We start from the raw sequence: 25,890 nt of genomic DNA on the forward strand, positions 1-25,890 counted from the left end.
CAAGGAGGGGTAGCTCATTACATCTCACCATATCAATTCCATGTCCAGTTAATCATTTCATTGAGTTTTATATATTTTCAGTACCTGGACTTAAGGAACTTAATCTTTAATTCATATGGTCCAGTTGTCATTCCCATAATTCCTGTTGTATAACCACTCAATATTTATGGGATAAACTCCTCTGGATACTCTGTTGCTTTTGACTATTTTTTTATTTCTTGTGTGGATACTAAGATGATTCTATATATCCTTATTTCTTTGACTTAAAGGGTAATGATGAGTTTCAGCTCTCTGCTCTTCATTATGGACCAACTTCCCAAGGTCTAGCCTTCTATCATGGACAACCCTATGGAGATGAATATTTTGGAATTAGTCTGTTTGCCTCTAAAATTAAGTAAAAATGGTTCACTAAAAGAATTAATTCACTTATCCACTGAAAAATAAGCTACTCATCAAATCTTGTGCTCTCCCACCTTACCACTCAGGTCTTTACCACATAGATTATATTGGTAGCATTGGTCTTTGGCTATTGGCAATACCTATGACTAGAGATAAGCCTGTGCTGTCTATGCTGTTGAACTTTTTGTCAAAAAGACATACTTTAGTTGAAGCTGAAACTATTTCATTATCCTGGAAGGTTTGTCCTGACCTCTAAGGGCATAGAAAATGCCAATAGGCACTTCTCTATGCTTGGGTGGATCATTGGTTTGAACCACTGAGCAGCAATTCCACATTAAAGAAATTAAATTCCACATTTAAGAAATTCCATTTCTTAAAAATAAGTATTTTTTATGGCTTCCCCCCCATTTGGACAATGACTTCCAATTATTTCTATTAGCTATTCTCTTAATAACCCTAGGGAGTAGACCAATATTAATGGCTTTGCTATAGAAGGAAAAAAGATTTACTTAAAAATAAAATAATTTTAAAAGTGAGTTTGTTATATTATGAAGGGTAAAAAATAAAACAAAGGCATATGTCTATGTGTTTATGCTGATATGATTATTATGTTCATGATCTCATGAATAATGACACAGATATACCCTTCTTTTATAGATAAGTAAACAAACTTAAAGGGGTTAAGGACCTTGCCCAAGCAATAGAATACAAAACTTTCCTAGATAACTAGGTGGTACAGTGGATAGAGCAGAAGTCCTGGAATCAGAAAGATCCGAGTTTCCAACTCCAGAAATTTACTTAACTAATACTGGGCAAATCACGTAACCGCTACTTAACTCAGTTTCCTCAACTGTAAAATGGGCTTATTAATGCTACCTATCTCTTAGGATTGTTGTGAAGATCAAATGTGATAAAATTTGTAAAGCTCTAACATAGCGCCTGAATGTAGGAGGCACCTAATATATACTTATTCCTTTCCTTTTCCTTTCTCCCTTCTAAGGATTTTCCAACTCTAAATTTTTTTTTAATCATATAATCCTATAGTAGTAATGCAAAAGTTAGGTTGCTTCTGAAGAGGGAACAGTGCAACAGATTTGGGGAGTTTCTTTTTAAAATTAGATATCTATAGGATAAGCCATATCCCTTTATGCTCTATCTTGTATCACATTTATTCAAATACATGTTATATTCTCCCTGCCCCCTCATTACTCTATAAGTTTCTTGGATCTACATAATTTTACATTGTTATGTCCCCAGCAACCAGTGTGTGCCTGCTACATAGTAGATACTTGATAAATGTTTAATTGAATCATATTTTACAAATGTATATCTAGCTTGATGACATATGGAGTAGAAGTTTTGGGGGGCAGAACTAAATTGAAGAGAGGATGACATCAAACCTAGATTTTCCAAACACATTTACATATTTCTTTCAAAAGTACAAGGATGTAGTTCCTTTTGGTTGTGTCAACACTTCAGGGATCACACTTGATATGAGGCAAAAACTATTTCCCTATATGTTGCAATAGTTTGTAAAATGAAATTTTGGGATATTCCCATTTAAAAAAATGGTATGAAAACAAAATCCTCCCCATAAGATGCAAGTGTGGAATATCCCATTACTCAATGTGAGCCTTAACACTGGAGAGAACACAGTTTCTGAATATATTTTATAAATCATACACTTTCTGATTTCCATCTCTGAGTTCTTTCTCCCATCTCCGAGTCAGGTAATAACTAGCAGATCTGTTGTTTCTTCAGAACAAAGGTATTTGCAGAGGGACTGATCAAACCATTATTATTAATAATCTCATTATCCAGGCATCACCACTGCTCTCATGCTTCTATGGCTACTGAATAAATTAGAGTGTTATTCTCAAGTTTGTAAAGAAAAACAGGAGAGAAGACTACCATTAAACCTAATGGGAGGATCATTCTGTCTAGACTAGAATAGTACTGTAGTGTTTGTATGTGTGTGTGTGTGTGTGTGTGTGTGTGTGTGTGTGTGTGTGTGTGTGTATGTCTGTGGTCTGTGGATAGAGGGATAGAGAAGAGAAAGGGTGAATGAACTACTCCACTATTCATAAAAACAATGCATTGAATCTTAGTGCTTTAATGTATAAAATTAATTTAATGGATAACAAAGTGTTCTCCTTCCCAAAAACCCTTTTAGGTGTCATTATTCCTATCCATTTCTTTCCTTGATAGTAGCTGACATTTATATTCAGCACCTCGGTCTTAACCCTCTTTACATTTTTACACTTTACATTCACCAAACATTTGAGAATAACAATCACCCTATGGGGTCAGTCTCTGAAGCTTTAAAGAATCATCCCCATTTTACTGAGGAGGAAATTGAGACCTGGAAAAGTCAAAGAAATCTATTACACTAGGTTAAATCTAATAAAGTGAAATTTAATAGGAATAAAGCTTAAAAAATCAATATCACATGCATAAAATGGAAGAGATGTGGTAATTATGAAACTCACCTCATAAAAATATAGAGGTTTTAGTATAAGTTCAATATGCGTTTAAAGCATCCTCAAAATGTGCAATGGAAAAAAACAAACCCAAAACTCAAATACAACTTTTGACAGCATTAGGTGAGTTATAGCATTCAAGAATAAGGAATCGGTCATCCGTCTTTATTTTGATTTGTTCCAACTCTATTCACAATTATATATTTTGTTTTGGGTCCCATCTTTTAAGAAGGCATTGATAAGAGGAAAATTCATCTCCAGAGAAGGATAACAAGGAAAATGAAGATACTGGAGTCCATATCATATGAGGAATGGTGGAAGGAACTAGAGATAAAGAGGAGGATTTCATTGGTAAGTGGACCAGATATTCCTAACCATACTTAGGGAGCACTTATTCCCCAACCTTAATAAGTGAAACAAATTCAGGATATAATACTTTCACTCGGAGTAGGACTCTATGTGATCAGCAATCTCCTTCATATAGCAGGCAATATATGGGGAGGCCCAGGGTTGTTCTCTCCATTTACTTAAAAAGGAATTATATATTCCTGAATCTTAGAGTTGAAAGGAAGTTCAAGCTATCATCTCCTCATCTTCAGCAGATAAGATAACTTTAGTTTTATTAAGGAAACAAACTGATGCCCTGGAAGATGAATGGAATTTTTCTGGAATCCTTTATCTAGTAAATAATATAACCATGACTAGGTCTCTCCTACCTCCTAATTGTATTTTTCTTTTATTACTTAACCCTGTTAACCTCAGTTTCCTTATCTAACTATATTGTATAGCTGTTAAGCCTTTTGTAAACTTTAACTCCATCTATAGATAAATAGTGCAGCTAGATGGTGGAATGGGTAGAATATCAAGTTTGGAATTAGGAAGACTCATTTTCCTGAGTTCAAATCTAGCCTCAGACACTTACTGTGTGACCCTGGGCAAGTCACTTGCACAGTTCCTCACCTATAAGAAATGAAATGAAGAAATAAATGTCAAACACCTTCAATATCTTTTCCAAGAAAACCCCAAATAGGGTAATGAAGAGTAAAATACAACTAAAACTACTGAACAACAATCAGTTTATAAGTGTGATATTCTATTGGTACAAGGAAGGTATTGCAAAGGAAGGGTATGAACAGAGAGATGCCTAAAAGTAGGGCCTGCTGAAATGGGAGAAGGGTACTAATAAGACTGTGGAGATGAGCATTGGAACTCAGGAAAGGGAGGACAGATTTCTTCTTTCTAGTTCTTTTGAAAATATATCCATCCATTGGTCTGAAGAGGCAATTTTATCCTTAGTACTATTTGGACACCTCAAAGAATTTGCTCTGGTCACTTAGTTTTAGCTTTTCTCATCTATAATATGAAAGTAATGATAGCATTCACCTCAATAGTGTGATTGTGAAACTCATATGATGTGTATAAAGTACTTTGCGGGCTGGCCTTTACTTCATAGCTGCCAATATGACCAAAAGCTCAGATCTGATTATACTATCCTCTTACTCAGTACACTCCCATAGCTCCCTAGTCCCTCTATAAGCATAAACATAAGCACCTCTATTTGACATTTAACAGATCTTTGCATCCTGCTTTCATCTTATCTTACAGATTTCTTACATTTTACTCCCTTCCATATGATCTAGCCATTTGGGTTTCATTGTCCATCTCTCATCATCCATCTCTGAGCTTTTGAATTGGCTATTTACCATGCCTGGGATGCTCTTTCTCTTTATATCTTCCAACAGGGAAAAGATTATATGGATATTCATGTGAGTTTAGTCATTTGAAAATGGTTGGCATAGGGCACCTGGGGCACCTACTGACTGGTGAACCTTATTGTGTTTCTATACTTCGTTTATAACAGATGACTGTCAATGAGAAAAAATACTAGAATAGAAAAGATGGATAGTTGTCTTTCCTTCATGTGACCTTAAGTGGGTCCTTACTTATAGGAACTGTTTTGATCCAGTCTTTTTTTCCCCAAAGTACAGGTCTGGATATCATATATTGCATTTTCCAAGAAACTGTAAATATTGAGATAACTGGAGATAACTGGTTCTGGTATGGTGTGTGCAATACTACTAATTTAAGAAGTGGGACCATGAGTCATACATATCCTTGTGTGAGTGTGTGTGTGTGTGTGTGTGTGTGTGTGTGTGCCATTCTTTGAGAAGTGACCATAAATCACATGATCAGAGGAATTTCTCTCTTAGGGAAATTCCCATTGAATACTATAAAAAGACTCCACAGACTTCTTCCTGAACATTGCCTAATACAGCAAAGAAGGCAAGATGAAGACCAAAGGCCTAGCTCTCCTGCTAGCCTTCCTGCACCTGCAGACTACTCCCACCACTGGGAAGCTACTCTCTGAGGTAAGAAGAATCCTTGAATCCTTACCATCAGTCTTCTCATCCATTTTAATTTCTTTCCTTTCTGTTCTCTTAGTTTCTAAATAATAGTTCACAATTACCTTGTCTTATGGGATTGCAAAAATAATTTTGACTTTTTGCTTATCATGCAGCCTCCATAAAAGAATCATGATTTGTCCTCACTAACACAGCTAGCACAGAAATACTACCCTAAGGGGTATTTATTCCATGTCTTAGGTCCTGTTCAAGAGTGACCCCAGTGGAAAGCATCAGGGACCCCTTTAAAATGCCCTCAAAGTAGAATTAAGTAGAATACTATCACCCTTGTTATGCAAGATAACATCTTCTCTTCACTAACATTTGTTTTCCTGTTAATGAAACTATCATTAATTGCTACTACTGCTACTACTACTACTACTACTACTACTACTACTACTATTAATTGATATTGATATTGTGCTTTAAAATTCACAACTATCATTCTCTTTTGAACCTGAAAAGAACCTCATGAAGGTAAGTACTATAAGTATCATTATTTCCATTTGTACAAAGAAGGAAACTGAGGCACAGAGAGTCTCTCATCTGCTAACTCTGGAGCCATCCTAAATAATTAGATGATGTATTTCTGAAAGCATATTTTGATTGAAATCCAATCCTTTATCAGTTTCCATAGCATTAGTTGCATTTAAAACTTTGTAAACTGTAAAACTTTGTAAAATTACAATTAAAACTTTCCTAGAGGACTGGGTAGTGCAATGGGATACAGGGAGATCCTAGTTTTCCTTTGAGGGATAAAGTAAGGTGGCGGGAAAGAAAAGATGAAGGACAAGAATAAAAACTTCCTTACCAACTTGAACTCTCCATGAGTCCTGGATTGTTCTGTGCTGGTCCATCTCCTGAAGTGCCCATTGCTTAAAAATCATTGAACTTGGAGAGGAATCACACAATCACAGATTTCAGAACTTCCTATGCCATCAGACTCACAGAGAGAGCTAATGTGTGCTCATCCAACCTCTCCTCTAAAGATCTCCACAGAGGGGGATCCTGTCCCATCTCCAGGCTGCCCATTTCCCTTTTGTAAATCTCCAATTATTAGGAGGTTTTCCCTAACATTCAGCCCATATTGTCCTCTTTGCAACTTCCAGCTCCTGTTACTGCCTCCTGGGGGCCAAACAGAATAAACATAATCTGTATATTCTTTAAGACAATTTTCATATACCTGAGTCTTATCTTAAGAGGGAGAATTTAATGGATAAATATAGTAGGTGATCTTATTGTTCCCATATCTGATTCTTTGTTACATTTCTAATGGAACATAAAAAATTAACTTTATCAATGTAATAGCAATAATTTTTCTCTTCAAGTACTTTTTATAGGTTAAGGACAGTTGCTCATGTCTATCTTATATGGATCTTACTGGGGGTAGAATGTGATAGAGACTAGCTAGTGGGTCAATAGCAGCTTTCCATCCCCAACATCTTGGGACTTAGAATTGGAAAGGATCTTAGAAATCTTTTAGCCCAGCTTTCTTATTTTACAGACATGATAATTAAAGTTTAGAGGAATGAAATGACATTTAAAAATCAGACAGGTAGCAAATAGCAGAGCCAGATTTAGAACTCATTTCTTCTGACATCCAAATTCAATGATGTTAAAACAATATATGCTGTTTTCTGAGAAGATAATTGGTTCTTAACTTGAGATCCCTGAACTTGTTTTAAAAATGTTCTGATAACTATATTTCAATATAATTGATTTTATTTTATGCAAGGAAAAATATTATTCTGAGAAGGGAATCCAAAAGCTTTTTCATGCTGGGTCCAAGACATACAAAAGATTAAGAGGCCAGGTTATATTACAAACTCATAGAAATGAAGAAATAAATGAAATTCTTTGCATATTAATTATTACTAAAATATTGGTATTAATAAACCATGGTTTGGAAGGAATCAAGATCTCTTAGTACATCTTTTTTTTTCCTAGGGAGTATATACAAGAATGGTAGTGGTTATTTTTTTAAAGGACCATTTTCTTTACCAAGCATAAAGGTTAGAAGTGCAAGCATAATAAACAAGGCAATAATTCCTAGTAGCCCAAGCTCTGATCTGAGCTCTTCTTTAATACATGTCCTTAAAATATTTTTGGATATGATTAGCATTCATTGCTGTTTTTTTCTCCTGTAGGGGAAAGTGAACATGAATCATTCATCAGCCCTCTTCATCAGCCAATCAGATATCACCATTTGGGTCAGACTTGAGTCGGCTCCCTTAGCTAGATAGAAGTGGGTCAGGATGCAGAGGAATCCAAAATGCTGATTGGTTGCTGTGGAGATGTCAAGGAGATAATGATTTGAATGTAGATAAGAAATTGCAGGTCCATCGTGCTTTGAGTTTTTAATTTTCTTTCTAGTTTACTTATCTCTCTCTGATAAATCAGTATCAGACTCCTGATACATGATCCTGTCATCAAACTGAAAACTATTCCTACTAGATAAAACAACTTTTAAATCTATGTTATCTTTGGGCATTCTCCACCTATTCTTTGTTAAGAATAGATGTCGGCCTATTATAAACTAATTTTTCCTAAGACGTTAGACTGAGTTCTTATAATTTCTCTTGCACTTTCAAGTCTGATGAGCCCTTTGAAAATAATAGTAAACATTTTGCTTTTAAAGTTTACTTGGCAGGTGTTGTCAAACATAATACTCCCTAGACTTTTAAGATATCCAATGTCTCTATACATCCATATATTCTTCCATTTATTTATTTATTCATTCAGTTATTCAATACCAGTAGTTTGAAAGCTGAAAAAAAGAAAAAAAATGTATCTTAGGACCATCTCTTAGGGAGTTCAAGGTAATTTATATTCCCTGGAGCTCATCCTACAGAATTAGGGCAGCTATTACTGTCTTTATTTTGTACATGGGGAAACAGATACAGAGAGGTTAGATGCTTTATTTAATTCAGCCATTGATGTAGATGGAATAGGAATTCAATGCACAGGATCATAGATCTACATCTGGAAGGGATCCCTGGGGTTACCTAATCAAACCCTCTGATTTTAGAGATGAGAAAAATGATCCTGAGGGAGGTGAAGGGACTTGTCCAAGGTCACACAGATTAGATAAACATCTAAAGTAGGATATAAATTCATGTCTTCCATCTCCAGAACTTGGGCTCTTTCCTCTGTACCATATTGTCTGCTCTATTGGTGTAATTTGGCAGTAGGTAATGCCACCATTTTGTAATGCACTGTCCCCAATCTCCCTTTTGCCCTTGGGAAAGGGGCAAATCACCTGTCTTTCCAAATGCAGAGGGAAAGGAGAACATTCTTTCAACTTTTAGTTCAGTTTTTCCATTCAAGTAAGTTTTATGCACTAGACACAGAGCAAGTGATTACCATTAGCATCATAAGCTTTGAACTTGAAGGGCCGCAATATATCTCCTGGGAGACACGGATCAAATTTATGGGCCACTTTGTAGTCAGCCCAGAATGATGGACCGATGACAAGCCCAAAGATAGAAGCTGGCAAGCTGACTATACTAGGCAAGAGGTGCTAGGTAAACGTCCCATTTGCATGCCTTTCAGGTCTGCTTCGAGAGTATAGTCATTAGTAGTTTCTAGATGTTTGTCTTGAGTCTTCTTGATGTCCACAGCTTCTTGAGTTGAAAGAACTTCCCAGAGAAGGGGAAGTACAGTCTAACACCTTATTGCTCAGTTAATTAACCTCCCCTGGTCAAACTATATCTGAAATTGTCTTTTTTCCCCCTTCTTTTATTTTTTTTAGGGAATTATTTTAATGATGTAATTTCTTCAAAAATCTCTTGCCATGTTACTCCCCATAGCTAAAGTATTAATGTCTTTGAACTTGAGTATTTCTTTCAAGTTTAGACAGATAATACAATGCTGGTTCCAAGAGGTTATGGCTTGTCTGCCAAGTTTCTAATTTTTTAGGATTATAAGATCCTGCCTGGATGAGGATCCTATGAATTGAGTCACATGGAGCAGACCCACTCTTCCATGGATGGGATGGGGAAGATGCTTCTCACCAGGAGCCCATCTTGCCTGGTCCTTCCCCCAGGAGAAATCTGCTTTTCTTTCAATGCCTACACCCTATTATAGTGGTCATAGAATGGAGACTGAGTCCAATGTTACACTTTTAGCTAAACTAAAGTACAATGGATCTAAATACCATTTTGTGCTATGCTTGCCTCAGAAACATGGAGAATTTTTTAAAGAGTCTTTGCAATTTCTGGGAAGCTGAATTGGCCCAGAGGCCCCTGATAGACTAAGTCTAGTTTATAGGGTCATCTAGTTCTGGCTTGTTCAGGAGTCTCAGTGGGTGGTGGAAATAGAATACACAGAGCGTGTAATCACAGCAGCAGCCAGATGACCTCCCGAGACTTGAGCTGTGGGGCGCAAGTCCCTTCAAACTTTGCAGTTCACTGCTGTTCAGACTCAAAAATAGCTGTTTCAGGCCAATATCCCATGACTTGAGCCCTGAACTCATAGCAGAAGTTCCTGATGACTCAGGCAGGTGATATCATTGCAAAGGTCAAGGAATGCTCAAGTCAGAAGTAGAATTTCTAGGACTGTGTGGTTCATAATCATGTTAGTGATAGCAGTCAAAATGTTAATTGGGGCACAAAAGAGGACAAAAAAGTGGCAAAAGAAGAGCTGTCATTGAAAAATATGCAGTTGCAATTAACTGAACCTAGATATCTTAAGGAAACTATATATATATATATGTATATATATACATATATATATATATTTAAATTAGTTTTCTGTAAACAGGTTCCCCTCAAACTTAGACACCATTTCTTTCCTATGGATACATGGCTGACTCAGTTGTCCATCCTTTTAGGAGGGGTGCTAGCTGAGCATTTTTCCAGGTGTGTAGGAGATGAAAACCTACTCTGTATTCTCCCCCTCTGTATTTCATTGAAAAGTGTGAAAACCAAAAAGGTAGGGGTAGAGCTGGTAGAGTGTGAAGAAGGATATACAATTCCCATATTTCCAAAGGATATAAAGAAAAAGAATTCAGTGTGTCAGACCACTAGGACTATTGACAAACACTCAGTGTGTTTCTTATTTGACAGATGAAGAAATTGGGGCCCAAAGAAATGACTTGTTTGAGATCATATAGCAAGTTAGTTGTATAATTGACCTTAAAAATTCATGAATTCTGACTTCCAGATCTGTGCAAGTTATATTCAGTTCTATAATAGAGGAAGATATGTTTTTCCCCTTCTTTTTAAACACTGAGGAGTTTAAACTGGCCTTGGAAAAGCACCCTCTTATATAGCTCTTCAACTTACTTGCCTGGCTTATCAAAGACATCCACATTTCACTGTCCCTGGAATTTGGGGATCAGACAACCAAGAGGTAGTCATGTAGCTACCCTGTATATTTGCATTTTCTATTTGAGAAGCAAATATAATTAGAAGTATGGGAGCTCCGGGGAACTTGTAGCTAATGGGATTGGGACTAAATATTAGAAACTCTTTCTTCCTTGCCAAGGTAGTTACGGACTGGTTGGAGAATAATTTTACTAAGAGAAGAAGAAAGAGCTTTATTCAATTAGATGGGGGGAGTTTATGGCAGAATTTGATCATGGGATCATAGAATTTAAACTTGAAGAAACTTTGGAGGTTATTTAGAACAATATTCCCATTTTTACTGATGAGGACATGGAATTCCAGAGAAGTTAAATGACTTATCCAGTCCCTCAACTGGTAAATAGCAGATTCAAATCCAAATCTACTGTTATTTCCTCTTGTCTACACCATAATGGTGACTGAGCTAATCTATCTGGGTCAGCTGTGACTACTGGATGGGAAGGAAGCATCCTGGTTTTCCTTCTCTGGGTAGAGGAGGAAGATTTTCTCCAGTGTTCCCCAGAGTTCATAAGGACCATGGAATTTAGAATAGTAGGGCATTTAAGTGACATCTGTCATTTGATAAGGGAGAAAACCCAGATCTTGAGGGATGATGTAACTTGTCTTGGGGGGGGGTCAGTAACAGAGGCAGGTGTCACTTTCAAGGACCCTCAAGAAATCTGACTTGAGGGATCTCAAGTCCTCTACCTGCAAATTCATTTCTTTATATAAATACAATGCCACTCTTTTAGTACAAACTATTGATTTTCCTTAAAAAAATTCTCTAACCCTTAATTTTGGTTCATTGCTTATGTCAATATCTAGCTCTCACCTGTGAAAATGAAGTAGCTGTTACATTCTTTTCTAATCCTACTCATTTATGTATTTAACTTCACTTGTCTGAATACTCTATTCATAAATGAGGATCTGTCATTCAGTTTGATAGTGTCAGCTTTTCTGAGCTGTATGTGCTGAATCTTTTTTTCTAGATGTTCACCAATTTTAATGGTTCTATGGATGACCGTGGAATCTGCACATGCTCAGTGGAACTGCCAGACACATCCTTTCCTGTTCAGAAGGTGGAAAACTTGGAAATTACAGTTCATGTTCTCACAGAGAAATTTGAGAAAGAACTGACTAAAGTAAGTATCCTTTCCCACATCCCAAGGTAGTATTTATTCCTTATGCTAAAATAAATAAACCTGGGCAATGTTCTACATATTTTATAATGAAATATTTTCTTCTTATATCCAGGTGAGAACATGGGGCCATGTTTATGACATATATAGAGTGGGTATGCAGAATGTCTATTAGGTTCTCAGTTTTGCTTTTATAGGATGAGAAATGCAGGTCAATAGTTTTTAATACTTGAAGGATTTGTGATTTCACCGTGGATATTGATTCTATTGATGCAAACTGAAAGCTCCTTCCCATCTTAGACAGTTTTTGTGAGTTGCTGTGGTTAAAATTTTTTTGATCCAATGGAATAGTGATCCTACTGATGAACTTTGTTATCCTTCTGAGAATCACACAATTGAGGACCTCAGTGGTCATTTATTCCAATCCATATGTGGAAAGAACATACATGAACATAAAAGGAACCATACATAAAAGTCAAACGACAACTGGTTATCTAGCCTCTTCTTGAAGATCTTTAAGGAAGGGAAACCCATCACTTTTGAAAGTGGCCCATTTCACTTTTGGATAACAAATTCTTAGGAAGTTTTTTTCTGCTCTTCAGCTAACTTTTTTTACCCAATGTCTACCCAGTGCTTCTGGTTCTATCCTCTGTGAATCAATAGAACTAATCTAATCCCTCCTTTGAAACACAGTCCTTCAAATACTCGAGGACAGCAATCATGTTCCCTTCCCCCACTTTCTCACAAGTCTTTTCTTTTCTAAAGAAGCTAGATATCTTCAGTTATTCCCATAATTTTTTTCACCCCAAAATGGGTTCATAGACTCAAGGCTACAGATTACAGATAAACAGTACTGTACTAGATTTTTTTTCTGCTGTAGGATTTGGCAGAGCTTATGCTCTGTTTGGAAGCCTTCAAGAACACAGAGTCACCTCTATGCTCTGATGAAGCACTGGAGAGTGACATTAGTGGACAGTAGGTCTATAAAGAAAACAGAAACTAGATGTGTTGCATAAATGTTCACTTTGTAAAATCACTTGGTGCATCTATTTCAAGGGGGTATTATGGTTCTTTTTCAGGATTATGTTTCCTTCTTCATCCTTCATTATTATGTTTATATTTTTCTTTACTGAATTGAGTTTGTACTTTTTTCTCTTATTTCATTTAATTTTTTTCTTTTACAATTCTCCTCTTTCTTCTCTGTTTCATTATGTTTTCTCCATCCCATCTTTTCTTTAACTTTTCTCCAATCTTTTTTCTTCCTTTCCTTCCTCCTTAATTTCTCCTCTCTTTTTCTTCTCTTTCTGCCTTCTTTCTCATTTCTTTTCCAATTTGTCTTCATGTCCCTTCCTTATTTTCTTTTATTCTCAATTTCCTCCTTTTACTCCAAGCTCAATCTTCTTTTTTTCTCTCTGTGTCATTTCTTTTCCTTCTTTTCTCTTCTCATCCCTACCTTTCTTTCCCTTTTCTCTAGTATTGGTTTCTAGCCATAAATTGTTTAGTGAAAGCACTGGTGCATTAGACCAGATAAGCCAAGCTCTTGGAGGAAGTTAGAGAACACTGCATTGGGAATTTGAACCACCGATTTGCCCCATTGACCAATGGAACCCTCTTAGTCTCAGTGACTGCTCTGAATTGTGCTTCAGGCATAGCATATTCTTCTCTGATTAGCTGAGCATAGAAGAGATTGAAGGAAGAAATCCAAAAAGGAATAAGGCAAAAGATAATTTGAAGTCAACTGATGTAAAAATGACAGAGAAGGCAATTTTGGCATCTCCCATCATCTTGGCCAAGTTTAAAAGCCAATTAGAAAAGGCTTCCATATACATCATCAGTGAAGACTCAGCAATAAGATGCTTACATTTTGTATTGCCATTTTATCCAACTATTAATTTATGACCATCTGGTGGTTTTATTGCAAGATTCAAAATAAGTTTTCCTGGCAATTTTAAGCTCAACTGCCTCAATTTCAAACATAGTTATCCTTTAAAATAAAATTATTGTGAGGATGAGACCCTGCTTTCAACTCGAATTGCTAGATAAATATTCCAAGTTTAAATGAGGTGTCCACGAAATGTGTTTGACTGCTCCAGGAGCCAAGCTTCTTAAGAAATAAAATGTCCTTGAATTAATCAGCAGGAAAGGCACAGCACTAAATTATAAATTCTATCCATTAATATTCATAACCCTATTCTAGCATAATCAAGAGTAGATAAGAAGTTATGCATAAAAACATAACAAGTGGAGGAGAATCCTAGGTAGAGATCTTTTCAGTTAAAATCATTTGCTTTGAAATAAGGGAAGCTAATGATTTACATGTCTTCACTTGCCGGCAGGAATGTGAAGGACAGTTTGAAATCTGTATGCTGCTTAAGGGGGAATGTGTAACTTGGCAGATCCGTGAATATGGGACATTTAATTCCCAATCTGTAAGTCGGGGCAGGCAACAGCTGCCTTGTTAATAATTGGCAGGGAAGCAAAGTAAAGTAGGTGGGAAAACTCTCAGGTTTGAACACCAGTCGTGGACTGGGAGAAAAATTCTTCAGTGGATCCTGATGGAACCATACTTCTGGGTGTCCAGGCAAGTAGGTGGCTAAAAAGAGATACATCTGCTGTGCTACGATAATAATCATAACTTACAATTGTGCACTAGAAGGAAAGAAAATTTATTAATTAAGCACCTATTTTGTGCCTGTTACATTATAAATATTATCTCATTTGATAATCACAAAAACCCTGGGAGGTGGTGCTATTCAATTGTATCTATGATGTTTTATTGGCAAGGATTACTGGAACGATTTCTTGTTTTTGCTTTCTTCCCTCAATGTATTAAGGCAAGAAGAAGTTTAGTGACTTGCCCAGGATCAAAAAGTAAGCCTCTGAGGTTGAATTTGAACTCAGGTCTTTTTGACTCCAGGTCTTCTGTTCTATCCACCAAGCTATCTAACTGCCCCATTCGGGGAGATAAATATTATTATTCTTATTCTTATTTTATAGATGATAAAATGAAGGCAAAAAAAGATTAAGCGACTTACCTAGGATCATACAGTTAGTAATACTAACGATGATGATGATAATAGCTACAGTTACAATTTTAAGCACTTTACAATTACAAACATTTGACCCTTACAGCAGCCCTGGAAGGTAGATGCCATTATTATTTCCAATTTATAGATGAGCAAACTGAGACAAAAAGAGGTTAAATCACAGTTAATAAATGGTTGGGGCTAGATCTGAACTCAAGTCTTTCTGACTTCAGGTTAGTGCTCTATCCACTGGGCTATCCAATCCATTTTACAGATTAGTAAATCATATCTCAGAATTTAAATGTCCTGCTCAAAGCTTCATGACAATTTACTGACTCAGCTAAAAAGAGAAATTTAGATTTCTCGACTCCTAGTACAATGCTATTTCCGCTGTATTAGCCTTCTTTATCAAAAGTCATTGACAAATTACTTTTAGTCTCAAGCAGACACATGGTTTATCAATAGTGCCATCAAATTTACTGAATGCAAACTCCTTAGCCTAGTTTATAGTCTTGCATAATCTGTCTCTAACCTCCCTTTCCAGACTTTGATTCCATCCTCTTCTTCATGAACAATGTTTCAGTCAATCCTGACAACCACTTGTTCCTCAGACTTGTTACTCTGCCCCCTAATGAGTATTCCCAATGTTCCAGTTGTTCCTTATGCCTAGAACCTTCCAAGTAGATTTTGTGGACTAGGTGTGTCCAGGAGTACAGACATACCCTGGAAGGGGGCTCATTATCATTGGCCCTTTCTCTTTCCCTCAGGGGCAGGGCCAGTGGTCATCCTTGCCCCAAGATGTGCTGGGGGTGGATTGGGCTCTGTGCACAACTTTGCCTGGATTTTTTTCATCTCCTTAGTTTTATTTAAATCCTAGCTCCAGGGTGGCTAGGTGGTGCAGTGGATAGAGCACTGGCCCTGAAGTCAGGAATACCTGAGTTCAAATCCGGCCTCAGACACATAATAATTACCTAGCTGTATGGCCTTGGGCAAGCCACTTAACCCCATTGCCTTGCAAAAAATAAAAATAAAAATAAAAATAAATAAAGCTTAGCTCCCAGACTGACTTCTTTTCAGTATGTTTCCCTTATCCTTTCTATGACTGATTTATATGATGTCCTATCCTGGTCTTTACTCTGTCTTAATTTTTTGGGGGGTATTTCACATATAATATACATATATATGTATATTATATATTTATATGGTCATGTTGTATTTCTCTGAATAAAATATAAATATTTTGTTTCTTCGTTTCTTTCTCCCTTGATTCTTCCTTCCTTTCTCTTTCTCTTCCTTCCTTCCATCCTTCCTTTCTCTTTTTTCCTTCTTCCTTCCTTCCTTGCTTGCTTGCTTCCTTCCTTTCTTGCAAGTAGTAGTGGCTTTATAAGATTATAAGATCATAGATTTAAATATAATAGATAACTTTTTTTTAGTATTTTGCAAGGCAAATGGGGTTAAGTGGCTTGCCCAAGGCCACACAGCTAGGTAATTATTAAGTGTCTGAGACCAGATTTGAACCCAGGTACTCCTGACTCCAAGGCCGGTGCTTTATCCACTGCAGCACCTAGCTGCCCCTATAGATAACTTTCTGATCATATAGTTCAATTTCTTCACTTTATATATTAGAACACTGAGTCACAGAAAGTTAAAATTACTTCTCTGAGGTCACACATATCACTTAGTAGAAGACCAACATTCTAGCCCAGTGTCCTTTGACACCATATTCTTGGCTCCTTTCTACTAAACAAATGTATATTGAATAGAATACATTCACTACTTTAGGATCACCAGCAAGGGAGAGGAGGCAGGGATTTTTTGATTTTTGTTTTTGTCCCTTCTACTAAAGTATATTGGCAAGCATCCTGTTAACAGGAATCTTAGAAGGTGCCCAGAGCACTGCTAAGTTAAAAGATTTGTCTGAGATCACAAGGTTGGAAAATGTTGGAATCTAGACTTGAACCTATATCTGCCTCAGTTTCCTCATCTATAATATAAGGATAATAATAGCACTCACTTCACATTGTTATGAGGATTGTTTATATATGTAAATTTTGCAATGTTTATTTAATATATGTAAAGTACTTTATAAATCTTAAAATATATATATAAATGTTACTTATAAAGAGAAGATTATATGCTGATCTTTATCTGATTGGTTGTATACGTTTTTCTTTTATTCAATTTTTAATTTTTAAAAATTTTTTATTTTTAAATAACTTTCCATTTGAATAGATCACCTCCTAATCAGCAATTCATCTCTTATAGCAAAAAAAGAGAAAAAAAGAAAGAAAAAGAAAAAAAGCACTTTGGGAGGAACTAACTAATATCAGACAAGTCTCACACACATCACATCTAAATTCCTATTCTCCTGACTTTGCAAAAGAAGGAAAGGGATATTTTTTCTCATTTTCTCTTGAGTAGAAGCTTTGATGCATTCATGAAGTGGTACTAAATTTAAGGTGCTGTATTATTTCCTGGAGGTACAAAGACCAAATTAATAGCAGGCTCTGCCCTCAAGAAACTTATATTCTGTGGAAAAATGGATCAGTTTGACTGGAATCTAGAGTGAATGAAGGGAAGTATTATGAACTATGTCTGGAATAATAAAAAAGAAGCAGACTGGAAAGGTCTATAAATAAAGCTGAGGAATTTGTATTCTAAGAGACAATAGGGAGTCATCAATTTATTGAGAAAAGGGATATCAGATCTATTTTAAAATAATTTTGGCTCCTGGGTAGAAGAAAGGTAGGAAAGAGGAAAGATGAAAACAGAGAGACCAAAATAGAAGCTATTACAATAGTCCATAAGAGGTGATAAATGACTGAACTACTGTGGCATCTAAGTGTGTGGAGAGAAAGGAAACAGATGCAAATAATGAGATTATATTAGAAGGGATTAGTATATTTGTTAGATATGGGAGAGGGAAAAAAGCATATGATTACTTCAAGATAATGAACTTTGGTGATTGGAAAAAAGATAGTAGACCCAAGGGAAGGAAGGGAGTATGGATGAACAGTAGGTTTTGGGGGAAAATGTTCCATTTTAGATATGTTGAATTTCAGATGCTTTTAGAACATTCAGCTAGAGCTGTTGAGTAGATAAATTGGTGATACAGGAATGAATAAATTTAAAAAAAACAGTGGATCTGATGTCTATATAGTTTTTAACAACCAAATCCAACTTTTGCTTGGTTGATCTAATTGACTTAACTGATTAAGATAACAAAAAAATGAATCTATTTAAAAATCCATAGGAATCCTTGGTTTAGAGAAGGATATAGAAATACAAACAAGACAAGCTTTTTAGCTCAATAGACAACAGCATGCTAATTATAGAAATAGAACAAGGCCACAGTCCTAGTAAGGAGAAGAAGAAATTAGTTTCCATTCTTAGAGTCCATTAACAGGGTAGGGAGGATATAACATAAATAAAGGGAAGCCCTGAGGGGCATGCTATTGACCTGAATCTCAAACAGAATCATAGAGATAACAGAACTGGATTATAGATAATCAATGTAATACAATGGTTGAATATGAGATTTATTATAAGGAAGGCCTGTGTTCCAATCCTGCCTAGGTCATCTGTGTGACCCAGGGCAAGTATTTAACTTCTCTGACTCTCTTGACTCTCCTTGTCAAGGGTTTGGATTGGATGACCTCTAAAATTCCTTTTCTTCTAGGTTTAAATCTATGGATCCACAGATTTAGATTTGAAAAGGAAGTTAGAATCCACTTTCCCCTCATTTTATAAAAGAGGAAAGTGATGCCTAGAGACTCTTAAGAAATTTGTTCAGATTCACAGAGGTGTTAAATATCAGCATCAGGACTTGAAGCTGGGTCTTTTAAATCTAAAGATAATACCCTTTCCACTTTTGCAAGTGAAGGCACAAATCCTGATAAGTAAGAGTCAGTATTCAAACCCAGGTCTCCTGATTCCCAGTCAATGTTCTTTGTGCCTCCCCCAAAATAGTTGGGTCATGTAAAACGTTAATGACAGGATTTTAGTGAGTGAGAGGGTCTGTAGGATGTCAGCTATTTTTTTAGTGACTAATTTGGATTTGGCACCATACTTGCATTAGTTGAGCAATACTTTGAGACTGCTCCATCCAAAGGGCCCTCATCAATAGTCTTTACCTGTATCTGATGACTCTAGAGGAGAAAATGAGGCTGAGAACTTTGCACCACTCTGCTTCACTTTAATTCAATTCACTTGCAAATCAAGGTATCACACTTCTGTGGTCATTGAATCTCTTGGAAAAGGAAAGACAAACACCACTTAGACTTTAATTATTGAATGAATATTTCCTCAGACAAACTGAAACTTGGGAACCTTGGCTTAAAAAGGTCAAGGTCTTTCATTGCATCAGGGGCCATTGTCAGCCATCCTGTGTATGTCTTGCCACTGAACACTGATGACTTTGGAGGACAGAATGAGACTGATGACTTTCCACAGCCTTGTCTCACTTAAATTCAATTCACTTGCAAGACAAGACATCACCCTGCTGATGTCATTGGTTCTCTTCAAGAATGAAGATTGAACAGCAATATCCAAACCCTGGATGCTAATGGCAGTTTCTATATCTCTTTCACAAACTGTTAGCATGATGCAGAGGACTTATGAGGACACCCCATTTAAATCACAGAGAAAGAGCATATGTAAAATAATTTTGCCCAGCCAAGGAACCCACTTCCTCCTCCCAGAACTCCTATTGACTTAAGCCTGTTAGTCTGATCAAAACATCACTGAGTTAAATGTCACCTTCAGGAACTAGACTGAAGGTCAATTTTTTAAAAGTTATTTCCATTTAGGATTTAATCCATTTTCTGAAATGAAACTATAGATTTCCTTCCTTTTCTGGCAAGCAAAGGTAAAACTCTTCTACTTTCTAGTGGAAATCTTGGTACAAAGGTAGCGTTTTGTCTCCAATAGATTCTGCAAGAGCTACATTTCATTGAACAGATATGGGAACTAGCTTCCTCTTTTACAGAACAACAGCTGCACCGAGTCACCAAAATGTTCAAGGAAAGCTGAGAAATATTTCATGTGTTCCAAGAGCTAACAAGACCAAAAGCCAATAAGCAGATTCATTTCCAAAACTTGAATTCCTGCAAAGTTTTGGCTCACTATTTCTGACAATATGCAAGTCAGTTCCCGGTTTTCATGGAAACAGAAACTCAGTAATCTTGTAGATATGTATATGCTTCTGATAGAATCTTAAGAGGTTTCAGGCAATTTTTTTTTAAAATCCATGTACCCACCTAAATGTCACCATTGTTGCTTAGGTTTGTCAAATTCAACGATGAGATATGTGATGACAGTGAGCATCAGTAGCCTGGAGAAATATACTAGCAGTGTTAGAGGCTGCATTTTCCACTTTTATTCCCTGCCTAATTTGCCTGTAGCCTAGGTTCTTTCCAGTTTGTGGTCTATGAGTCTAGTCAAATTTACATGGCTGATTTAATTGTGAGGGCTGAAATGACAGAGACACAAGACTGCCTTTGGGCTAGAAATCTAAGAATCTAAGATTTAGAAGAGACCATGGTGATTATTTAGTCCAACTCCTACCTGAAACAGCCTTTTTCAAATCATGAACCATTTTGGAAGTCTGGTGAAACCTACAGATCACTTTGCAGAAAACTAATTCTAAATGTGTACAATAAAATACTTAGGATTAAAAAGGAAATTATACTGAAAGTGGCTGTCTTAAAAAAATGACATGGATGCTACACTAAGAATCCTTGTTCTATAGTGTTTCTGACAAATGAATGTTCAGCCTTTGCTTGGAGAATTCCAAGTGATGGATAAACTCAATCCCTTTGAAACATCGCATTCCATTTTTAGTTAACTTTAAATGTTTAGTAATTTTTCTTATATTGGGCTTAATATTATTGCTCAGTCTGTAATTTCTACCAATTCTTCTTTGGTTCTTCCCTTTGAAATCAAAGAGGACAAGTTTAATTCTTTTTTGAATGGAAACCTGTTAAGTCTTTGAATACTATTATTACTATCCTCTTCTTGAGGCTGTCTTCTCTTCTTGAAACTAAGTATAACTAGTTCTTCCAACCAATTCTTGTATGTACTAGTTTCCAGACATTTCAATATCTTACTCACACTTCCTTTAATGTGATGCTCTCTGGTCTGTCAGTCTTTCCTAAAATGTAGTGCAAAGAATTGAACACTATTTCAAATGTTATTTGATCAAGGTCCAAGCATGGTGGCCCTATTTCTCCTACTTCATTTATCCAGTTATTAATGGCTCTTCTCCTTTGTCCTTTCCTCTAGAGTTCCAGTAACTCAGAAAGCATCAGACAGATCTCAAAGTTCTTCCCACAATGTATGTAGTGCCATATAGAATCGTAGGTAGCATTGCAAGAGGCAGCATGGCATGGTAGATAAACTTAGCTGCAGTGCCAAAGAAACGTGAGTTTAAGTGTCCTGCCCATGGCATATTCAGGCTTTATAACCCTGGACAAGTCAATAAACCTTGGTCATAGATGATTCTCTAAGACTGCAAATTTCAGGGAGGGTGCTAATCTGTACTAGTGGAGGAAGTTTCCTCACTAGGAGTTCTCTATGTCATTGATATCACAGGCCTATCCCTCTGTTCCTAAAAGGTTATAATCACTATTTTCAAAAAAAAGATTCTCATACACTATCATGTTATCATGGTCATATTAATTAAAAAATGGGACAGAGAGGTGATGCTATGGTATTGTCTAGCCTTGAGTCAGGAAGACTCATCTTGCTGAATTCAAATACAGCTTCAAACTCTTATTGGCTATGTGATTCTGAGCAAGTCATTCAACTTAGTTCCTGGTCTGTAAAATGAGCTGGAAAAGGGAATGACAAATCACTTCAACAATTTTGCCAAGAAAACCCCAAATGGGATCAGGAAGAGTCAGACATTACTGAAATGACTGAACAACAAATTAATAAAATCTATATTGTTCATATTAATCTTGCATCATTAAAAAGTGTATATTTTATGTTAACTATTTTCTGGTCAGTTATACTTGGGCAGTTGATTTGGTGGTGGTGGGAGCATCTGACATTGAGTTAGTCTAGACCCTGTGACCTTGCTTTATGACATTAATGTAGCCTACCCTCGATGTGTCACTAAAGCAGAAGGGCAAAAAAAGGTAAAACCAGCAACTTTTAATGAGCAAGTTCTTTTAAAAACCCTGATGTTTCCTTGAGAGATCATGCACAGAAAGAACTACCAACTGTGTTTATTGAAATATCCATTTGGAGATTCCAATTACATACTAAATACACTGAGGGAATTTTGGGAAATATTTTAACTTAATGATCAGACATTCAAATATATGCAACAAATGTGTAATTTGAAGGTCTGATTGCAATAATCAGTTCTTGGAATAAATGTAGGTGCATTTAATGAAATGTGCAGTTTTGCTGTTGTACACACACTTATATAGTGCATGTTAAGTTAGTGCTTCCTTTAGACCTCAGTAGCATAGAAATAACTATGTTCTTATTGAGATGGGCTGGGGTAGGATGGCTTAAGTGCTCAATCTACTTGTTCAGTTACAATTCCCTTTGTGCTTTATCATACTACACAATGCTTGTATATGCTTTTTCAACGTTTTTCACAAGTGCTACTGAAATGGTTTGTCATGGTGTAGAAGTGACCTTGGATTTTCCAAGTCTATGTCAGAAGACTGTAAGCTCTGGTAGATCCTATTAAATTAGAAATACTTCTAATAGACTAAATTATGGCTGAGTGCCAGTCTAACTATAGAGAAGTCCATGGCTAGCTCTTTGGTCAAGAGTATCCAAGACCTAGATGGCTGTTTTAAAGCATTGTCAAAAAAATCTAGGTTCTCAAGATTGACCTCTGTAGAGCACCCCACAATTAAAATTGCGTCACCCTATTTTCCCTGGCCTTAGAACTGATTAGGTAAAAGAAGCCATTCCTTACCTCATTTCTTACCTAGTCTTAATCACTGAATGGATGTTGTCTCAGTTGAACTGAGACCTGGGAAAGACCTAAGCTTAGAAAGACCAACATTTCCCATTGCATCTGGGGTCATCTCCAGTTGTCCTGATCTATATATTGCCACTGGACCTACATGGCCCTGGAGAAGAAAGTGAGGCTCCTGACCCTGTACTACCTTTAGTCATTTAAATCCAATTCATTTGCAAATTGTGGCATTCCCTTCCTGATGTCATGGTCCTCTTTGAGAATGAAGGATAAACAACATCAGAATGAAGAATGAGGATAGTGTTTACCAATCACTAGCTTCCTTGGTGTTCTTATTTATTGTTTGAGAAATATATGTCTTCATGCATCACTGGAGATGTATGTTTATCAAGCATGAAATGAAAGATCACTCTTCCCAATCAGTCCAGTTGGTGGACTGATTGAAATGTACAAACACATGCTTTTATTTAACTTCTTTATAGAAAAATCACCTCTAGATTTGTTGGCTAATTGATGAGAGCCTTATCTCATCCAGAAAGACTAAGGTATTTGGAATCACATTTCATTGATCTGAATTCTTTTTCATCCCTCAGGTCAAGGAGTATACCAAAATGATGCAGATTTATGAACAGAGGCTCCAAAATCTGACCATCAAAATTCAGGTCATGGAAGAAAGCAGCATTTCTTACAATAAACTGGACTTTGAGTTGATTAAATTAGAAGTGAGTGAGATGCAAAAACTGATCACAGAATTGAAATCCAGTTTTGTTGGAAGCAATGTCATTATTGACCAACTGGAGGTAGAGGTAAGTGATTCATTATTGTCATTTGAATTATATTTGCTGAAACAAACAAAAAAAAGAAATGTGATTTTTTTCCCCTTGTACCACAGCTACATATTTGCACAATTGGTAGTTATTTCTTTTGATATCTTGCCAAGGAAACCTGATCAAATACCTTATCAAGAATTACATTTTGAGTTTTCTTTGAAAACCAGGATTAGTAAAGACATAGAATTATAATACTTAGTGGTAAGGGTCCTGTTGTAATGAGTGTTATATGATTGAGTACTTTTTATTTCACTCATTGGAGACCACATAACTATGTTCTTTAGAATAGGGCTGTCCAAAATGTGGCCTGCAGGCTGCATGTGGCTTGCCTATGGGTTAAAAGCCAAACTATTGCAGAACTCTCACTAAAATGGCAAATCAAAGTATATTGTCTATTGTTTTAATAAAAACTTTTAAAAGTAAAGTTGGACAGCCCTGGCTTAGAACATAGTATCAATGAGACTAGGTTTGGCATACTCAATCCCTGTATAGCACCTGACTTAGCTTCATGGGCCTCCCTGAAAACTATACCAAATTTGAGACACTCTCCTTAAATTTATTTTAATTTTACTTGTCAATAAAAGTAAAATTTTCTCATTCATGAAAAAGATATTTGTTCAAATAAGATAACCAACAAAATATCAGAATCCTCAATCCATATATATTCTATGTTACAATATATAATGTGTATGTCACATATGCACACTATATGTTATAACATATATGCATTATATATGTTACATATACGCCACCACAGATTAGGTAAGGGTTACTACCATTCTGAAGGTACATTTGTGAAGGACATACATGTCTAGAAGCTCATGAACACAAAAAGAATCTGAATGGTTATGGTACATGCTTGAAGAGTATGCAAGTTGGAATGTGTAGGGTCAGGGTAACTGGGGTAATATCCCTCCAAAACCCTGCTTAGAGGACTGATTTTTCTTAGTTAATGTCATCGGACTGCTCTCTTCTGTGTATTATTATATCTCCATTCTCATTGGGTGCAATGTTATTTTTGTTGGGGATCACATCTCTTTTTATCATTGTATTTCTCATTGTATCTGCTGGACATCTTGACTAGTCTTGTGATTTTCTCTGCCATGCTAAACTTTATCTGTCCAAGACCATCTGCTTCCATCTACTGAAATGCAATGGCTTAGAAAGCCTCTTTTTCATAGTGGTAGACTGGAAGTCTTTTAGGACATGGCCAAGACAATTCCCTAGCTGGGTGGTTTTAAAAATCCAGCAGAATTTCCTAGACTAAGAGAAAATCTATTCTTTTGATTGTTTTGTCAGTGCTGGTAGCAAACAACTGACTTGGGTCAGCTTCTTCCTATTAAATTCATAATTGTGAACCTGAATCACCCCAAATCCCACCGGAGACTAAAGTCCTGAGACTCACCTCTTTCTCCTTTTTTCTTGGCATATAAACAAAGTGATGGAATAGAACAAAAGCTGTCGATTAGGGAAGACCACTGCTTTTTACCACTTCAGTTCATCTTCTTGCCTTTATTTGATAATTTTCAATAAGGAACCCTACCTACACCTCATCTTTGCATTGCATTCTGCATAACCCCATCCTTACTACTTTCCCTTGAACCATAGGAATTTAGAACTGAAAAAGACCCCTATTTCAACCCTTTCATTTTACAAATGAGGAAACAGATTTAAAGAAGTGAGGCAATTTGCTCTTGGTCACTCAGAGAGTAAGTAGCAGGGCTGGAATTTAAAAGTAAGTCAAATGGTTCAAAATAGATTGTTCATTTCCCTACCTCATGTACTTTTGACCTATTCCATGGTCAGGGACTATAGCATTAACAGAAGTTAGGAGTTAACCACTTTGCGTATATGTGTGATTATCTATGAAGCAGACTGATCTCACTTCCATTAGAAAAAATAATTTAAAGTGCATATTCTCGGGGCAGCTCAGTGGTGCAGTGGATAGAGCACTGGCCCTGGAATCAGGAGTACCTGAGTTCAAATCCAGCCTCAGACACTTAATAATTACCTAGCGGTGTGACCTTGGGCAAGTCATTTAACCCTATTGCATTGCAAAAACCTAAAAAACAATAAAGTGCATATTCTGTGGGCAGTGAGTACACACACACACACACACACACACACACACACACACACACACACATATATATATTATATACATATATAGTGAGAGAGCACATTATTTCAGGTATATTCTTGCATGGTGTGTCAGAAAAATTATTGCACAATTAACCAGATCTTCATTTAAGTTGCCTATACCATTTGGTCCTAAATGATACTGTCCTGGTTTTCTTCCCCACCCCCCATCCCTTCCTTCAAGATGC

At 36.4% G+C, this 25,890-nt stretch overlaps 1 protein-coding gene across 6 annotated transcripts in view; it reads left to right on the forward strand.

Annotated features, from left to right (window-relative positions):
- Nucleotides 1-3,058: 3,058 nt before the first annotated feature.
- OLFM4 (olfactomedin 4) overlaps nucleotides 3,059-25,890 on the forward strand; it is a 180,609-nt gene continuing 157,777 nt past the window's right edge. For 5 of the 6 annotated variants that reach the window (XR_012469476.1, XR_012469478.1, XR_012469477.1 and 2 more), the window contains exons 1-4: nucleotides 3,059-3,230; nucleotides 5,090-5,248; nucleotides 11,616-11,768; nucleotides 23,327-23,539. Coding sequence is in view for 1 of the 6 variants with exons in the window: in XM_074191772.1 (XP_074047873.1) it covers nucleotides 5,168-5,248; nucleotides 11,616-11,768; nucleotides 23,327-23,539 (447 nt within the window). In the remaining 5 variants the exon portion in view is untranslated. The remainder of the gene's footprint in view (nucleotides 3,231-5,089; nucleotides 5,249-11,615; nucleotides 11,769-23,326; nucleotides 23,540-25,890) is intronic. The other variant, XM_074191772.1, reaches the window with a different exon arrangement.

This window comes from Macrotis lagotis, chromosome 6 (genome assembly GCF_037893015.1).
Source record: "Macrotis lagotis isolate mMagLag1 chromosome 6, bilby.v1.9.chrom.fasta, whole genome shotgun sequence".
NCBI classification, from domain to species: Eukaryota; Metazoa; Chordata; class Mammalia; order Peramelemorphia; family Peramelidae; genus Macrotis; species Macrotis lagotis.